The 19,636-nt window shown below is 39.4% G+C and overlaps 1 protein-coding gene across 1 annotated transcript in view; it reads left to right on the top strand.

Moving 5' to 3' along the window:
* The first annotated feature begins 749 nt into the window (after positions 1–749).
* The window catches only part of stk10 (serine/threonine kinase 10), a 38,163-nt gene continuing 19,276 nt past the window's right edge, over positions 750–19,636 (top strand). The window contains exons 1-4 of the mRNA XM_026183152.2: positions 750–1,278; positions 12,040–12,204; positions 16,569–16,617; positions 17,216–17,365. Of these exons, the coding sequence (XP_026038937.2) occupies positions 1,120–1,278; positions 12,040–12,204; positions 16,569–16,617; positions 17,216–17,365 (523 nt within the window). The 5' untranslated portion in view covers positions 750–1,119. The remainder of the gene's footprint in view (positions 1,279–12,039; positions 12,205–16,568; positions 16,618–17,215; positions 17,366–19,636) is intronic.

Raw genomic sequence — 19,636 nt, 5'->3', positions numbered from 1 at the left:
CTTATATAATTACGTATTTATACAAATATCAGGATTGACGACAAGTCTCCTTGATAATATGTCCATCATGTGTGAATGGGTGAATGACTGAATGTAGTGTAAAGCGCTTTGGGGTCCTATGGACTAGAAAAGCGCTATACAAATGCAGGCCATTTACCATTACCATTACCATCATTTTCTTCATTCTCCCGACGTCAAATTTCCCACATACTACGCAGAAAAACAATGACTTTCCCACTAGAGGGCGGTGTGGCCTTGCTTTTTCAGTTGAGTGAAGTTTAACCAGCATGTAGCTTAAAAGGAAATACAAACGAAAGTAAGAAGAAACCAGTGCATTTTCTTTTTGATATTGATTAATGAGCTTTAAAAACTGTAAACGAGCTGTAATAAAAAATCACCCAAATTTGTTTTCTTTTTTGCCCTTTAATGATATATTTTTAAAAAGCAAACAGAACACCTAAACAGGAGAACGAGAAGACAAAATCTGTATATAATGGTGTCCTAACTTCATGCATGCAGTCTAAATGTTCTTACAGGGGTTATACTTTGGTATACAGCACAGCTGTTGAAGTTGAAGGAGACGCCGCCGCTGTCAGAGAGCACGCCGAGCATCAACCCGGACATGAAGTACTGTTTTACCGCCTCGACGCTGTATATCAACCGACTCGTTCTACCCAAGGAACTACATTTCCTACATTTCCATGTCGGCAGCGCGAGCGCTGTTCAGAAACGAGGTGGGGCTATTTTGAATCAACAAGTTGCCCAGCCAGACAGGCGAGCAGCAATTCCATCGTGTCTTCGTAGCAGCAGGTGGTCACCGCGCGCCCAGCACTTAACCACAGCCTGTTAATTGGATTACGCCAAGTTTCCACGACAGAGCCCACGGGCTGAAATGGACGGAATAGATTAACTTTTTCTTCTTTTTTTGTGAACCAGCCCAGTTCTCTTTTTCTTCTCTCAAGGACGCTGAAAGTGACGCTGTAAATTGGTAGATAAGACTTTCTTTTTAGCGGACTGCACGTTTCTGCGTGCCTAGTGCTCTCGTGCTCAAGACTGTTGACAGTTTTTTTTTAAATATATTTTTTTCTTTTTAAAGTTGAAGTTAGTACATTGTTAATAATGGCGTTCGGTAGATTCAGTAAACTATTTCGTCTACCCACCATGGATATGAAAAAGAAAGCCAAACAGTACGAGCACGTCAATCGGGACGTCAATCCCAACGACATTTGGGAAATTATTGGCGAGCTGGGCGACGGTGCTTTTGGAAAGGTCTACAAGGTAAGTGTGTTCTCAAAAGACACGAGGCACCTGTTGTCTGACAATGCTGTAGAACCCCAAGAACCCCATTTGTCCTCAAATGAAGTAGTCCTCTCGAAATGTTGATAAGTTGCCTGTTTGTGCTTATGAAAACTTCCTTGAATATCAAAAAGTTACTTAAGTTTACTCTGACAAAATGTAGTAAACGTCCTAACTTTATACCAGTTTCATTTCAAATGGGTGTTTCTGTGTATTTTTCCCCCACCTGTCACACACTTTAAAGCCTTGCATCCTTTGGGTGTGGACTAGTTCCATTCACCTGTGGGTGCTGAACCATCCCAGCATTGCTGTAATATGACAGATATCTGAACTATGTTGCTGGTCAAGAGTTCTTATGTTAAACAGACCCATGCAGTCATTACATTAACTTTGGCTGTCATGTGAAAGTTTTGCTAAATATTTAGAATCAGCATGGGTGACTACTACTTCTGTGTGGCTCCTCGATGCACCTCTCTTCTTTTCTCTCTCAGGTCTGACCTCTCAGAACTTGTGTGAATGCAGTTGAAATTATGTATGCCATGTGGAGGATTTAGAAAAATGCCATGATGTGACTCCACTGTTGAGTCAGCCTGCAGGGACAGTGAAAGCACCTTAGCACCACCACCAGCAGCACCACCACCATCAGCACTTTGACTCAGTGGAGATATTTAATCTGGCTCTGTAAGACATTCACTGCCCTCTGCAACGCGGGGCACAGGCCTTCTGTGTCTACACAGCCCAGTGGAGCACAGTGAAGGTCTTTGACACATCAGGGGCCTCAGTGGAAGAAGTGATGCTTTAAGCAGAATTCTGCACTGAACAGAGAGCGCAGTCTTTTCAGAGGACCCCACCTTGTTTAGACTTTTCTTTTTTTTGTTTTTACTGGAAAGTTTACATACATGTGGGGAAATGGGTGTGAAGAGCACCATAATGCTCACTATTCCAGCAAAGCTATTGCCACGATGCAATTTAATGAAAAGAAAATAGTAACATGGCGATCAAGTTATAGCTAGAAGTGAAGTTGCATAATTTATCTTAACAGTGAAGCATACTATGAAAACGCACAGTGCTTTGAGTTTTCTTCCTGAGATGCTAAGGCAGGGACCTGGTACAAGGTTCTTTAAATCTGAAGAAACCTTTAATAAGCTGCTGTTTATTACTCAGGTTTTAAGGATTACTCAGGTTTCTAAGTGCAGAAGTACACACAGTCCACTTCAGCTCCAAAGTGTTTAAAGCTAAAGCCAAATGAAAGTGGCTGGTACATCTAGTGTGATTAAGTGCTACTTAGACAACTGGCAAGCTTACAAAATGTAATGTCCCTTCCACACTATATTTGCCTGGGTTCCTGTTTCTCCTCCTTCAGTTGGTTGGAGGAGGACAGCTCCACACCTGCAGCTGTCAGATGGAGTGGAGGGAGGCAGAGCAAGAGCAGACGATGGCCAAGAGAGGAAACTGTGGGACTGCATCAGGAGACGGCTTCCTCTCGCTGCTCCCAAACCTCAGAATAATTGGCCCATCTGTGGGAGGGAAAGGCCTTGTGTGGTGAATTGTACATGCTTTCAGATGTTAGAAGTATTTGATAGAGCAGGCGTGAGGGAAGGAGGCTCTGTGTCCTGTCACTTGTGAGATCATCTACTTGTCAAACTGTTTGGGGGAGGGCAGGAGTCACAAAAAAGATGGCTGTTGATGTGCAATGGGCAGCAGGAGAAGAAAGTATAAATTTCATTTGTCGGACACCGCTGCTTGTAGAGCTTTTTTTGTTTTTGTTTCGGTCTTTGAGATTGAGGACAGATTTGTGTAATTGTGCAGTTTTGCTAGAGAGTACCGAGTGCTCCACACAGGCTGATTCTCCAAAGGTTAATGTCACCAGCAGGAGAATAACAACTCCCAGGCTTAAGGGTAGTGCTAAGGACAAATCAATCTATGTGTGTGCATGGCTGTAACCCAGGAACAGTGTGAAAGAAGGATCTCGTAAAATGCAATATACTCCCCCAGTTATCGAATATATTCTTCCCTGTAGGTGAAACTGTACTTTTCCATTATTGAAAGGCTGCTAGGAAAAAAAATATGACTGTCTATAAAACTTAAGCCTGTGTTTCTAACTTTTTTTATTGCTGGAGATTGAGGGTCAAAATATTGTGCAAATATCTGTCATCCAAGTGCTATAAGTACAAGCGTGCACTTGTGTTGGTTGATACTTTGATGCATAAATTACCTGAATGCAGAATATTCATTTTGTTAATGAGTCTGAGTATCACAGGACGCTACAGATACAAACATGTACTCAAACATGCTGTTGTTTACACCTTCTGGTGCTCTGTTAATGAGGTTAAAGTATCACTGTCCAGCAGCAGTTAAATGGGATTATAGAGCAGCTAAATGGAAAGCCGATGTTTCTAACACTGCATTTATCACTCGAGGGCCAAACATATCTTTAACCTTAGAGCACATTTTACTTGTCAGTAAGTTAGTTTTGACCACAAAAAAAAAATCTGTGTGCAATCAGTGCTACGTTTAGATTCAAATTGCAGTTAAATTTTATTAGCACTAGTTAAATGCTAAATTGGATTTTGATGCTTGTTATCAGTCTTTTACTTGCTGGTTTGTTTCGCAATGTAATGCACACACCCACAACACTGTGACACTTCTGTCTCCCTGTAGGCTTTTTTTTTTTTTTTTTTATAAACCATCACTGGCTAATCAAGTTTCATATTCCACTTCCTGCAGATTCAGTGTGTCATAGGATGATGTCTTTTCTCTGTGCGTGTTTGCACTTGTTGGAAGGAGTCTTGCGCTTGTGTATGAAGGTGTTGTGGCTGCAAGTGAGGCATGAAACAATTGAGTTGTATAGCCCTTCTCACTAATTAATGAGCCACGTGCCACTGAGCACACTAGCCTGCTGCTGCTAGTGAAATGTTTCCATAGACACACACAGGCTTTAAGGTTACGCGCTGTCAAATTCCCTTTGTGGGATGAAAAGCGCAGTGAATCTTGTCCCTGTTGGTCTGACAGTGTGTTCAGCCTGGATGTTGTGTAGTAGAAAGTGTGTAGGTGGCCTCAACTATGGCAAAAACGAAACGAGTACGGTAGTCGGCCAAGTGTTTAGGCCACAGTACTTAATGTAACGGATCTGATCATCTTTGAAACTTTTAAAAAACTCTATTTATGCACATTAGGTTGGAGAAATGTGGTCATACACCGGGCCAAAATGTTGTGGGAAATCCTGGACTGGTTAAAGGCATAAAACAAGACATTTCTCTTCTATGTAGTTTTTTTGTAAGACTTGCAGAAAATCACTTAAAATATGATTACCATCTACTGTGAAGTCAAAGAGAAACTCACATGGTGAGTAGGAGGGGGCAAAGGTTGCAACTTCCTTTTTGTGAAGGAAAGCCGCAAGGTTCATATGAAATGCTCACAGTTATCAAGAGTGGCTCCAAGACGAATGTTTAAAAAGACTTCAGTGGCATTGTCGTCACTGCTCCCGAGAGCAGGGTTTCCCTGGGTCTAATCTCAGGGAGCAGCTGGGCCCACGGTGACTGATAAGAGCCCAGCTGGATGGGTGTGGGCTCAGAATGGTTGGAGTCCCTGTTATCCTCGTGATGACATTGTCATCGGCATTTACAAAAGCCGTGATCTGTGTTTCTAGTTGTAGGTCTGAGGTTAATGATCTACATGATAATTTCTGATATGTGTGAGTTCATACTCAGACAGCATTAGCAATCGAGAAAATGAAAGATTTAGAATTTTCAGTTATATCAGATTTTCTACATTTGTGTCACTTGTACACTTTTTCTGATTAATCTGGTAATCATGCAGTACTTGCCCGAGCTTGGTTTTGTGGTGTGCTTTAAATTCTTCTAGTCTGCACTCAGGAAGTTTGACTCCTTTGTCATGAAAGTCAAGGTTTGAAGGCCGGTGTATCACTGATTAAAGAATTAAGTGTTACAGGTTTTCTTCCAAGGCTGTCTGTGGTATTGTATGTTATAACTTCCTGCCTCCCTGACCTGCTTTGTTTTTGTGACTTTGGGGTTGAATTTGGGGCATGTTGCAATGTTGATCACAACTTTCACATCCTGAAAAGGCTCATTGCTTCATTGTTAGGCAGTTTTTGTACAAATTTGTTCCAGTCAGGTATCCTTTGCCCAGTAGTCCCAGTAGTAGTCTAAATTCATACATTTGTGCTGTCTTTACAGTCAGTGGTTTTGATAGAGGAGGAAGAGTCATGCTCTGGCGTTGAAAGAAGAAAATATGTCAAACAATCTTTGTTCTTCACTGATGCGTTTCGCTGTAAGAGCTTCTGGTATTTCACAATAGAGCCATAGCTACATTCATGTCTTTAATCTATTTTTTTAAGGTAGGGGTTAGCCATAATGATTGGGTTTGCAGAGCCATTCACATGTCTAGGTGAAAGGTAAGCACTGGCTACGCAGCCTTGAAACATTTTAGTCACTTTTCTTCTTCTCTTACTTTACTTTCTTCTTGAGATTAGACCCAGAGAAGCCCTGCTCTTAGGAGCAGTGACAACCACACTGAAGGCTTTTTATCATTCATCTTTACTGTCTTGGAACTTAAAAAACCTAATAAACAGTAGCAGTGGCAAATTAGTAATTTCCTTTCCTGTTAAAAATATGTCATGTGAGAGTTATAGGTATGCTTCCTTGTGCCTTTTTTTTTTTTTTTTTTTTTTTTTTGGAAGAACATTTTTACTATGTCACATGAATGCATCATATCCAGTAAATAAAAGATGATGACTACATTAGTTTTCATACTTTACTGGGTAACATACTTCCACATAAACCATTTATACTGTTGACCTTTACGCCCAATCAGTATTTTCTATTTTTTTTATCACAAAAAACACAATCCATTACTCTGTAGTGGTTTGTCAGTTTGGCCTAAAGTGTAGGGAGCTTGGGGATGGGGGGGCTCCAAGATAGTGGCTTGGGCCCTTCTCAAAAGCTGCGAACAACAACCTTTACCAAGAAGATAGGAGAGCTGGTGACTTGACTGGGTGGATGAATCCAGGCAAATGCACTATTCAGTCACTTCTACTTCCTATAAGGTCTAATTGCTGTACGCAAACAATAGCAAAAGGTGACTCAGACGAGCTTTAATTATTTTGATCAGCTCATTTCTTTCCCACCTTTAAGCGAGTGTCAAGCCCACTTTAGAAGCATTTGCTTTCTGATTCATACTGGAAATGTGAAGGTGGCAGAGGCAATAAAAAGGAAATTAGGACTACAAAAAGTGAGTCAAAGGCATCCCCAGCAGTAATGAAGAGGTGTGAGTTGTATATGTGAGCTAAGAACCACATTCTTGCTCGCAGACATGTGGGAAGGGCCTGTAGGGGCGAGGCGGTTCACAGGTTTATAAAGGGACAAAGGTCTACCGTGCACACATTCTCCTGAAGGGAGCTGTATGTGTTTAGTGCCTGTTCAGCCTGTAGGTGAGTGACCCCAGAGAAAGTTCTCTGTGTAATCAGTCACATAAGGTCACCTCGTCCCTTGACATGTCACTTAATTTTTTTAAATGTTCTTAACAATAACAAAGATACATTTTAAAAATGAGGAAAACGTTAATCTAAGTTTATTTTTAAGGTTGAGATTAGGGTTTTAGCTGCTGTATTATCCAGGCATGTGCTTTTGAATCAAAACATCCACATTAATCATTAATACTTTAGTCAACACAGGATATTTAACATTATTGCTTCCAGTCCTGATTAACTTTTGAAAAGACTGCCACACAAACACAGGAGACTGGAAGTGTGTGCTTTTGTATGTTTATGTTTACTTAGTCTATCAGTACCTACAGTATGTGTGGAGGTGGACACACAGGACAGTAACATCTGTCCTTGCCCCTTTCTAATTCTTTTGTCTAGCAGGAGCTTCAGAAAGTAGTATGGGAAAACTAAGTCAGGCAGGTTTGGCAGACACATTTCATATTTACAGCTTCGCGTACAAAGTGAGGAGGATGGACTGGGTTTATTGCACATGTGTTACATTAAGTAGACTGAAAACCATATGAGAGACTTAAATCACCTTCAGAAAGATGGGTACAGAGGCACTCTGATAGTAGGCTGGTGGATGATTGATTAAAAAAACATAAAGAAAATGAAAAGATGCAGAAGAAATGTTTTCTTTTCACAGTCTCTGAGATATTATTGATCTAAAGGTTGCCAGAAACTATTTTGATAGGGAAATAATAATTTTTCTAATCTGAATGCTAAGAATTTGATAGCAACAGGCTCACAAATGGTAACTCTGTTGCAATCTTTGGAGTTATGCAATGTTGGAGTAAATGAAATATTTTTTGGCAACTCTTTGGTTTTTAATAGACCAAATTAATCTGCAGATTAAATAATGGCAGTATTTAATTGCCCAACAGCCCAAATTATAAGTCTGTGGTCCAGGTTAATAACTCAGCATTCTGTAGTCTGTTAGTTGATGTGTGGTTTAATCAGATATTTTCAGAATTTACAAAATTCAAAGTGAACAAATGCTTAGGCCGTCTGTTGAAATGCCACAAGAGCAAATGGTAAAACGGACAGAGAGCTTTGAACCATGAGGACAGACAAGAAACAAGTTCTTTAGGTGGAAACCAGACCAAAACAAAGCCTAAGACATTTGTTCTCCTCTGGAGTAGAGTCAGAGGAAGTAAAGAGTCATCGGGTTTGAAACAGTGTTGTCTCGTGGGATGGCAACGGCTACAGTATCAAGTTGACTATATTTCTTCTCCTTAAGGGGTTGTGGGTGTGCCGTCGTTATGTAATAAATTAGATATTTATGTTTTCAATAAAGCGTGATATTTTTCCCTATTCAACTTTAACATCTGGTGCCCGAGTATGCTTTTTAAAAAGTGGAGGAACTTTAGTTATGTCATGAGTGAACATGTTAAGAATGCTGTAGGTGGCCCCTGGGCCAGCTGATATCAGTGTGTGTGTCATCTGCTCTATAACAGATGAGTTGTGTAGGAGTTGCAAGTTGGAAAACTGTTACTAGTTAGAAAATGTTGTCATATTTCTTGCATAAAGTGAAAAAAAAGGTACAATCCTTCTTATATGGGATGATGTGGTGGAAAACATTTTCAATTTTTTAGTTGGGTGCAATAAGCACATTACCATTTATACACCAAAACGTGCACATATGACTGCGTACACTTGTGCACTGATGTGGTGCTAGTTTCCAGAAATTCAGCTTGTCCTTTGAGATTTGATGTTTGTTCCTTTTAGTGGAATGTATACAGATGGTAAGGTGCATATATAAACACGTTTGTGTTTATATACCATGCTTGAGGATCCTCATTGACGTAATGCATTCCTCACTCCACACAAAAAGGACCACATAACTGCAGGACACTCACTTCTCTCAGTCTGCCCATTGAGTCTACCCCCAACCAGCTGAAGCCCAGAGGCACATTCCTCTGCCTTGCTCCCACTGAGATGTAAAGGGGTGTGTATGTGCGTGCGTGCATGCCCGCATGTGTGCATGAGAGACGGGCCTTTCTGAGCAGAGTCTGTCTGATGTATGATTTTATTTTTTAATTAAACGATTGATATAGATATTCGACTTAAACATTAAATGTTTCAATGTATTCGTCAATATTTGTATTCTTTTTCTTTCAAACACATAAAAACTCCACCGACTCCCCTAACATTTGTCATGTTTAGCTATTTGCTCACTCGGTTATGCTTTGCCCGACTGTTCTTGTCTACCCTGTTGTCGTGTTTGCGATATTGTTGTGTGTTGGGATATTCCAAACACATATTCCATTTGTGTTGCCAACAGGGAAGTTGCAAATATCTGAAAAAAGGAAATATTGGAATTTTAAATATCCCAACATGGGTAATAGTTGGACTAGATGGATTAAAAAAATGCTTAAGGAGTGTGTAAGTTTAACCTTTCTCTGAATCATTTTACTTTACACTCTACTAGTAACTAGAACTCCAATAAACCTTCTGGAATTCAAGTTACCTTTTACTTAACAAGGAAGGCAGGTCTGACAAGGAAGAATTGTACTAAATGAGAATAAAATATCTTGTTTCGAATTTCTTAAGTGTCTGGAGAGTTTCATTTTGTACAAGGAAGTTAAGAACTTAAAAAAAATAAATCTGTTGTACTAAAAATAAGGTTACCCACACAGTGTTGACTGTGTGTGTCAGATGTGCTTTCCACAGACATGTAGTTGGAATTGTTAGCTTGTCAAAACATGCATTTCTTTGGAAATCTGACCCCAGATGGTGACTTTGTTGAAGCTGATACAGCGCTATTGCAGAGAGCTGTAATGTTAGCAAAGCAGTTGCAAGAGTTTGGTGTCTGTGTTTACTGTTGAGACTTGTTAACAGACTGATTGTTTGATGGCAAGAGATCGCATCCTGTTGAGTCACACTTTAGGTTAATCTGCTGGTGAAAGTTTAACTTCTCCGGAGCTCTGTTAGGTAAACGCGCATAGTCCAAGGAGTACTGCGATGAGGATGTGTCGCTGTGAACCTCATGTGTTTGTTCAGATGTTTTCCCACAGCCTCTGTAAACCATGAAGGATTCAGATACCAGACTTAATATAGTCTGTTTCTGCAGGCCACTGGGTGGATGTAGACCACAACAGGGTCCAGATTTCACCAGGATAGGCAGTTGTTTCTTTTTCTTTGTTTTTTCCTTATTTAGTCATAAAATCAAACACTTGTGCTCATTATATGCACATGCATTGACCATATTAATCAGACAACATTCATGATCGTGATGAAACCATCACTTCCTAGATATTAGATTTTTACAGCAAAGAAATTGAATTGATATTTTTTTAGGGCAGGTTTAAATGAGGTGTAGCAGATGACCCCGCCTTTAGCTATTTGTTGTTGACTTCACTTTAAGTCTTCATTTGTCTCCAGTTGAACACTAACAATGATTGGAGTGAATATTTACTTCTGACTGTAGAAACACATTGAAAAAAGCCTGCCTCATACACGAGAGAGCGTCATGTGTTTGATGCTGTTTGAGTCACTCTACCGTTTGAATGTTTTGTTGCTTTATTTTCTTCTCTTTACCACTCAGAGCGATGAGGAATTCTTTGTCTATGCGTGTGATGGGTTTGGCTAAAGTGGCATTTTCTTCTTTTCAGTTCCTCTGACTCTTCAGTTGCTCAGGGGAGGGTGTGGAGCTTCCTTTCCAGTTTTGCCTGTAAATGTTAGTCAGCATTTTAATTGCTGTCGTGTGGATCTTGGAGTGTCTTCTTCCGTTTGGCTACAGCATGGACAATAAAGTCCAGCACAGATTGTGATCAAAGTTATCTCTTTTGAACAAACTAAGACTTGAGACTCTTGGTGCCAGATAAACTATGCAGGGCATGTTACCATGATTCCCCAGTGCATTGATGGGAGTGGAAAGTTACGTACTAATTTATAAATGCAGCTAGTTCATTTAAAAAGATTATTAATGCAGTCTACCAAGAGCAGAGCAAATTAGTTTTGCCAAAAATGAGCAGACTTGACAAGGTAGTGAGTAAGATAATATAGTGTATGCTCAGGTTTTACACATGTGTTTCTCTCTGGAAAATGTAATTCAAATAAAAGAGAGGCAACTGGAGAAGGAGAATCAATATGTTTTTGATATAAGAAACTCTACTGTTAGAATTCGCTGTGGAGCATCTCATCTTATCTCTGCATAAAACTGACAACTCAGGTGGAGTCCAGCATTTATCCAAAGGAGGGTTATAAAAATGGTAAATGGCCTGTATTTGTATAGCGCTTTTCTAGTCCCTAAGGACCCCAAAGCGCTTTACACATCCAGTCATCCACCCATTCACACACACATTCACACACTGGTGATGGCAAGCTACATTGTAGCCACAGCCACCCTGGGCCCCACTGACAGAGGCGAGGCTGCCGGACACTGGCGCCACCGGGCCCTCTGACCACCACCAGTAGGCAACGGGTGAAGTGTCTTGCCCAAGGACACAACGACTGAGACCGTCCAAGCCAAACCTCATTTATCATTAGATGTTCCTGTGCTGTGTGCCTAATCTCAGGCATTGTTCTGTCTCTAGAAACTCAGAGTGAGAACTCATTGAGAGACTCATTTAAGGACGGAGCTAATGCTTTAGCACCGAGCTCCGAGCTTTGAGCCATCCATCTTTGTCAATTATGAGCTCATTTTGATAATTTCACCGCCTGACATTCCAAATAAATTACCACTCTTACGGGAAACTATCACAGTCACATGAGGCTCAAAATGAGATGCGCCCCTAGCACATTTTACTGTAAATTGCACGTTGCAAAATTCACATTTGTATGATTTTAAGTACTGTGGAAAATGTACAGAATCATCTACCAACACATTTTGTATTAATTATGGCTAGCTGGAAAAATACCTCTGACTACACCATGACACTGCACCTCTTTAGTTAATCACCAACTGTAGATTTTCAAACAAAAAGGGGGCCTTTGAACTGTAAATGTGGCCCTTAATCTTAACATTGGTCATACTGTGTATTTATTTATTTTTCCCTGTTATATGGGCCATGAAAAATTAAATGTTGGCAATAACCTCCCGCACTGTTGATGTTTTCTGTATAACTAAATGATAAAAATTGGTCTCTCTGGAGACCTGAAACACTTAAATTCACAGGGTTGGTTACTTTTGCTTTGAAAGTCTTTGAGCACAAAAACGGGAGGAAACTGAGTTAAAAAAAAGGTCTGCCATTACTCATGCATGTTTCATTTAACATTGATCTGTTTTCCTTTCACAGGCCAGAAACAAGGAGACAGGAGTTCTGGCTGCTGCCAAAGTGATCGAGACCAAATCTGAGGAAGAGTTGGAAGATTACATAGTCGAGATTGACATCTTGGCTAAATGTGACCACCGCTACATTGTCAAGCTGCTTGATGCTTTCTATTATGAGAATAAACTCTGGGTAGGTAATGCTGAAATCTGAATGAGCAAATCAGACAAACCACAGACTTGCTGCCCTCTGGCTCTTTGTTTTATTTTTCTTTGGCTGAACATTGTCAAAGAGGTTAACCACAAACACTGACACACTATCTTTACACATTTTAACATGATCTGGATGGAGAAAAACAAAACAAAGCAATTAAATAAATTCGACCTTTTTCAATGATTTTAGGCTGAAATTAGATTGGTGCATAATGCACTAAAGGAACTTCAGTCGTCTTCCTCTCAAAACCACTCATAACCAGGACCCAAAAAAGCCATGACACACAAACCTCAACAGTCAGTGAAGAGGGTCAAAACAAATATTTTCACTGTGCATGTTGAACGGCTGGTGGGATGTTCCGTTTCACTCTGTGACAACTGTTTTTATTGCAACAGTTTTATCTTGAGTATATTTCTCCTCCGTATGCAAGATTTGTTGTAAAAATAGTGATAAGAAGAGTCTATTGCCTAAATAGGAATGACAGAAGAACCCCTGGCTGACATAATGCATCAGAAATGACCCTGATGATACTACAAGAATGAGGATTAATCTCAGCTATGTTTCCCCTGCTCTTGAATCATTCCTTCTTCTCACACATACACTGGGTCAAGTGTAAACTTTTCAACTCCCTCTGTAATCTCCCACTCTATCTGGCCAAGACAAATGGTGACCTCACGTCGGGGCATGATTTTAAATATTTGAGGAATTACAAGGCAGTGTTAAAGCTAAAGATAAAGATTATTGCGGTTACTAGAAGTGCAAAATGTAGATGTTTAGTTTGGCATGTTTGTGACTCTTCTGTTAGTTTTCAGTTAATTATTAAGCATTAGAATTGTAAGCCTTAAATCAAGCATGACAGAACTCGTAAGCTATTAAAATTCAAGTTAACACTTAATGAACTGCTGATCAGTCAAAACTTTACCAGAGGTGTAACGCAACAAAGCCAAACTCATGTTTTAATAAAGAATTAATGTACTAAAAATTGCTAAACACAATGTAATTATGCTTTATTGCATACATGCATTAAACCAACAATGAATTTAGTAGTTGACCTAAATAAAATGTGGAGGGGGTTGAACATTGCCCATGAGTCAAAGCTGGACCCTGTGCAACTGTTAGGTTAGCTTGATAAGTTAAATGTACATACCTCTCTGCCCGTTGCTTTCAGACCACATGTTTCCTGTGTTTTGTGGCTTCAGAGTAACAGGCCTTGTTTGTCATGTGAATTCTGAGCTGTCTCCAGTAACTAATGTGTTTCTCTGTCTAACACATAATTACACTCAGTGTCTTAAAAGTATTGGAAATGTTTTTAAAATGTATGTAAAGTATCTGTGTTAAAGATTGTCACTGAAGTGACAAGTGGTTGTCTGTAATTAGTTTTTACAAGAGCACAATCTGGAAAAGTTTCTACACCTCATTGCTGTAAGCACAACAATTAGCCCAGTAGTTACTGGTGGTCAGGCCCTGGTTACCTCCAATTGGGTGGACTGGGCAGTGTAAGTCAGTGCATTCCAGTGACGACCCACCCGCTCTGCTTTCTACCACAAAGAGAGAAGACAGTGAGAGGCTGTTTGTTCCAATCTGGTCTGGAGGTTAGCAAGGCAGTCTGGCCCACAGCGTGAGAAAAACGGGGCCTTTAACGTGGAGATGGGATTGCTGATGTCAGCACCGAGAAGAACAAACAGGGAGAGGCAAAGAAAGATGCAGGAGAAGAGAGGATTTAAACAGCTAAGAGAATATTTCATATCATTTAGCATGTAAAAGTACATTATCCCTTAGTATTACTCATAGTTAGCTATGCAAATTTTCTTTTTTTCTTTTTTTTTCCCCCTAATGAGTGCTCTATGTCTAAACGGTCTAATACTACAAAAATCTGTGTTACTTTAGGCATGTGCAACTTGGCGCTGTCAAATGTGTCAGTGGTCAGAAACTCATGAGGTAGGCTTAAAGTGGGTAATGGGTCAAGTCTTTTTTTTTTTTTTTGTGTGTGTGTGGACCGGGTGCAGCCTAAATGCCACTACACTCTTCAAGTTTTGCCCATTAAGACAGGCTTATGGCTAGGTTGAGGGAATCAAGATCACCCACAGTCTGTAGGCCTGGATTATATTGAATTCATAATATTATATATAATCTTAAATAGGTCATTGAACAGTACCTAGTCCTAGATACAGTGAGAAATTGTAAGTGCATTACTCTAGTCAAGCGCTGTACAGTTTGACAAAGAAAGAAGACTTTCTAAGGGTTTTTGGGGTTTTTTTTGTTTTGTTTTGTTTTTTTTACACCACCTTGCCTGCGTTTTTGAAGGTTTAGTTATCCTCGATTGTATAACATTTTTTTTGCTGGCAAATAGCCTTTTACTTTCCTTTGCCGTCTGTTAAATTGAGGTAAGAAATCACTGTGAAGGTACAGAGTGGCGAATTGGAGGAACACTGCGGTGTCAGCTAAGCCTGCTCCATTTATTTTAAAGCTTTTAGGGGTTTGTAGACTTTATCAAGTTGTGTCCAGCTGTACTCGGAAGAAAAAGACACTCATAAATTGTCCTAATGCTTTTTAAGACACTTGAAGATAAAAAATCACCCCTTTAGAGTAAAATGTGAGATATATCTTTAAACAGGGGATGAAGTACACTGGGTTATTGTTTATTTTATTTTTTTTTTTTTTTAAAGTCTCACTCTGACTCAAATACACAGGGACACTGAGTGTATGTGTGTGTTCAGCCCACAGTGGTTATGAATATCATGCAGCTTGACCAGTTGGAGCGCATTCTTTACCCACAGCATCACACATCATCCAAGATTCTTTCACGCAGCGAGAACAAATCTTTGCTGCAGACACACTGATGACTACACAAACCAGTTGCCTCTGTCACAGCCGAGTAATGTACAGCTGTTTAGTTTGGCCAGCGCTTTGTGCTACCACTAAAGTGCAGTTCGTTTAACTTGGAGAGTGGTTTTTAAACAGAAGTGAAAAAAATGGGCAGTGGTGAGCAGGAACAGGGATGTGGTTTGTAATAAAAGGTGTGATTAACCACCCTCTGTAGTGTTGAGAATATGTAGAATAAACAAAATATTTTCAGAGTGTATATATACTGATAATATTGATGTGAAGAAACTGCACATCAGTTGGTACACATTTTAAAATAATACATTCTGTTCTTATTTAACTTTTACAGATCATAATGGTGGAAGGATGCATATCAACAGGAAATGTTAATTTTTGAAGTGTGTGCGAAACTCTTTTTCCTTAATAATCTTCTTACTTGAAGAATAAAATGCTAAACCTGACCTATGTTAGATTTCTGTTTCTTCTTTGTTGATCAAACAGTGGAATCTTAAAACAGGTTTTTAGCTACTGTAAAACAACTTAAACACGTGGTAAAACTTCGATCTAGTTCAAAGATATAAAAGCTGGAAACATGCGTCATACACAGGCCAGACAGTCTTTCAGCTGTTTATTTAAAAAAACTAAAAATCTGATATGAGACTAACTTTTAAACAGACTAAGCAAAATGGAAGATCGCTGATGACACATGGCAGAGCCCAAACTAATGAAGTTTGTCAGCGTGACAGAAGAGCATTGTTCCACCTGGTGTTCAATGCCAAGAATGGCAGCCCTCATATTCTGATTCTTTGCAAAGTATGTGCGCCTTCACGTGACCGCGTGTACACAGAGGTATGCATAGTTTCATACCGTCAGACGTGCAATGGTGTGGTTTCACCTTTTGGTATTTGTCGTTCATTGTGCGGGTTTGTCTGGGCTGAAACTCCACGCCTTGTCCAGCGCCTGGCTGATGCTTTGGCAGTGTTGTCATAGCAAGAAAGACTGATGATTGTAAAAAATAAAATGAGATCACACAGCAGGTATGCTTCGTAGTACCAAGAGTTCAATTTTGGAATCAAAACATAATTATAAATGAAGTATGTGCTGTGAAAGAAGTTCAATCTTACTATGGTTTTCTAATAGGTGTGTTTGAGGACATGGCTAATAAGACTCCATTTAGGAAACCTCTTCAGTTTTTACCTCCTCCATCTGCCTTTTCTTTTACTTTACTGCTGAACTGATGTGTGTTTGGCAGTTTTTCCTCTACAGGTAGTGATGACATAATTTAACAGGAAGGACACACTTCTGATATAAATTTAGATTTTCTGCTTTTATGTCCCACTGAAAATCCTTCATCTTAAAGTATATTGATGTCTCTGCTATCACAGACACATTAAAAGCTTCATCAACAGCTAAGTCCAAACTCATGAAACACAGACTTTCACTGACTGTTTTTCAGCTTTCAGTTTTATTACTTATAATTCTTGGGTTAAGTTTAACACCAGTTTCTCTTCCCCCCCCAGATCATGATTGAGTTCTGCCCTGGAGGCGCTGTGGATGCCGCCATGCTAGGTAGGCCATTCTGTCTCTGTATTTTCATTTAAAAATCTTTTTCCTTTACAACAACAGTTGGTTTCCAAACCTCAGAGAGTGTTTTTTATTTTTTTGTCTTTTTAAATTTTTTTTTTAAGTCAAAATTAGTTCTTAGCTTTCATGACCGTATATGTATTTAAAAATCTCAAATTTATCAGGCAGAAAATCCTGAAAAACAGCATCATACTACAGCTTTATTAATTTGACCTTGAAGCCTTGAAACAGTCAGACATAGTGGAGTCCTCCTGTGTGGGAAATCCCCCTGGTGTTTTCACTGGGTAATCCACATCCTCGTAACTGCCTGCACCCCATCTGCAGCTAACCAAACACAGACAGAGATGAAACGAAGTCTACAGGGCAGGATTATCTTGGATGTGTGAAGGTTTTTCTAATCTGGGATTACTTATCGGGTAATACTACCTGATCTGCTATGGTGGGTTTAGTGTTGTTTTTTTTTTTCTCATGGAGCTCACACGGTAGCTCTGTACTCTTTATTTTGCCATGATTGTATGAATTACAAGGATGCAGTGTTCCGTCTCTGTTGCTCTAACCTCTCCTCCTCTCCTGCCCATATCAGAGTTGGATCGAGGGCTGACAGAGCCCCAGATTCAGGTAGTTTGTCGCCAGATGTTGGAGGCGCTAGACTACCTCCATGGATTGAAGATCATCCACAGAGACCTGAAGGCTGGTAACATCCTCCTAATGCTGGATGGTGACATCAAACTGGGTAAGTGTTTAGTTTTAGATGTTGTGATGTTCAGGTTTTTCATTTCTAGCAGAGTGTAATGCATTGATCATTTTTTTTATTATAGAGGCATCAAGGTGGACAAAATGATGTTTTGTTTTTGCAACCACATTTGTATGAACAGTCAGAAAACTGCAGTACTGTTTTGAAAACTGAGATTTTATTTGATATTCAGGCAGAAAATATAGTACAGACTAATACAAAGTATTGGTTGCTTTTCTTATTTGACTCGAGCAGTTTTTTAACCTCTTAAAAAACATTTGTGAATTTCAACTGTTGCATTTTACTGCTAAATTAATTATTGTGGGACTAATTCCCAGATTAATGTATCATTCACATTGATTATTGAAGGTTATTTCTGGGGTCTTGGCTAATCTTTAGGTTCATTGTTTCTTTGACATAAATGCATGCCACACATAACATGCACAGTAAGAGGTCCTGCACTCCTCCTTTGCTGCTGTCAGCGAATCGCAAGCACTGTGTGGGAAAACTGTGATCTGAGAACATTGCATATTTTTATTCATTTATTGGCTTTTTGAAGTGTTCCTCACATTCTTCATATTTTATGGCTGGACGACAAAAGTTGGATCCACACTCTAGTTTGTTTTAGATTGAAGTGTTGTGTTCTAGTGCAGTGCTTTGTCTAAGTGCCAGGTAAGCAAGTGCTGAATTGTCTAAATGATTGCATAACATTTAGGATCCTCAGATATGAAACTTTAGATAACTGTTTGTGGCGTGATGTTTTACCTTCTTTACTCTGATTGACTCTCTGATCATTTTTACTGAGCTAAGACCAAAAAAAAGAAATTCATATGACACATTTTTGTCAAAAAGTGTGCTCATTAAGCTGCATGCCAAGAATCTTTCCTGCTTACATTCTTCTCCAGCTCCACCACAGTTGCCTATAATCACTGGGAGTTGCCTCTGTAAACCCATTATGTCATGACATGGACTCATTTACGGTCTTCAAACTTATCTAAATACATGTTAATTCAAACAAGACAGCAATTAAACTATCTTTGAGGTCAGCTAAAATGTCTGATCTTCATGAAGCATTCATGCAGTTCTTTTTTGGATTAAAAAAAGTCTTTAATGATTTTTACGAACTTATTTACAGCAGTTGTGACCAGTGCCAAGAATTGTTGATGATGGCAAAAAAAAATTGCTCATAATTCCTGTTGCTGTATCCAGGTAACGATAAAAACAAAAGCAAATGAATATTGGATCAGAGGTATCATGCCTTCCTGCTATCGTCATGAAGGAAACATTATTTTTAGCCTATACGATTTGCCAATCCGGTTATGCCATGTTGTTGTATCCATCGTTTGTCCGTCAATTCACAAGAATCGCTACAACTCCCTACAGTACTGGTCAGAATTTAAAGTGACTTGCTACAGTGATGACCTTCACACAGATTTTTCTCAAACACAACGTCACATTTGTCGTTCTCAGTGGATTTCAATTCAGTTTTTGATGATGATGATAACCTGTGAACAGTGAGGGCTTGTGAGTCAGTGATTACATCTGTCTCCCATCACAATTTTGTAATTTTATTCTCATCAGGAAATCCTTGAGACGTGTCTTTAAAATAGGCTTAGACCCAGGGATCAACTGATTAGAATTTGACGTTTAAAGGTCAATGTGATCTCATGTAATAATTATTTGGGTCATAATAAATTCTAAAGTCAATGGTCTACTTCATTTTGCTATCAAAATGTTATGCAAAGAAAACATTGTTCAGCACTGTAATGGAAGATGAGCATATTACATATTTTGTCGAATACTGAATTAGTGATGTTAATCTTGGACCCTAATGTAGTAGACATGCGGCAGCGGGAACAAAGGAAAAACTCAGAAATTGGCTTCAAGAGGCAGCAAGCAGCATCTGACACTTAGACCCTCGAATTTGAGGAGTATAAACTCTGACTAATGGGCATAATTGAAGTGGTAAAAGATAAAAGCATAGAGGTTGCCACTAACATTACTTCTGTTCTTTTGGGACTCCTGCTAAAACCTGCTATTGTGCACTAGTTCCTGGAAGTGTAGAACATAATGAGAGCCCTGTTGTAGGTAATGAACAACTATTTAATCTGTTTTGTGTTGTTTTTACCAAAAACATAGTGTTAACTCTTATTCAATGTAAAATAAAAGGACTGCTTAATTTCAATGTCTCTGAGATGTAGAAATCCTTGCTGCAAAAGCTCAGACTGTTTCAAGTGATGCATTTGACAGTGAAGCCAAAGATTTTGAATT

This window comes from Astatotilapia calliptera, chromosome 10 (genome assembly GCF_964374335.1).
Source record: "Astatotilapia calliptera chromosome 10, fAstCal68.1, whole genome shotgun sequence".
NCBI lineage: Eukaryota > Metazoa > Chordata > Actinopteri > Cichliformes > Cichlidae > Astatotilapia > Astatotilapia calliptera.
The sequence above is the reverse complement of the archived record's forward strand: the minus strand, read 5'-3'. Positions and strand labels throughout refer to the sequence as shown.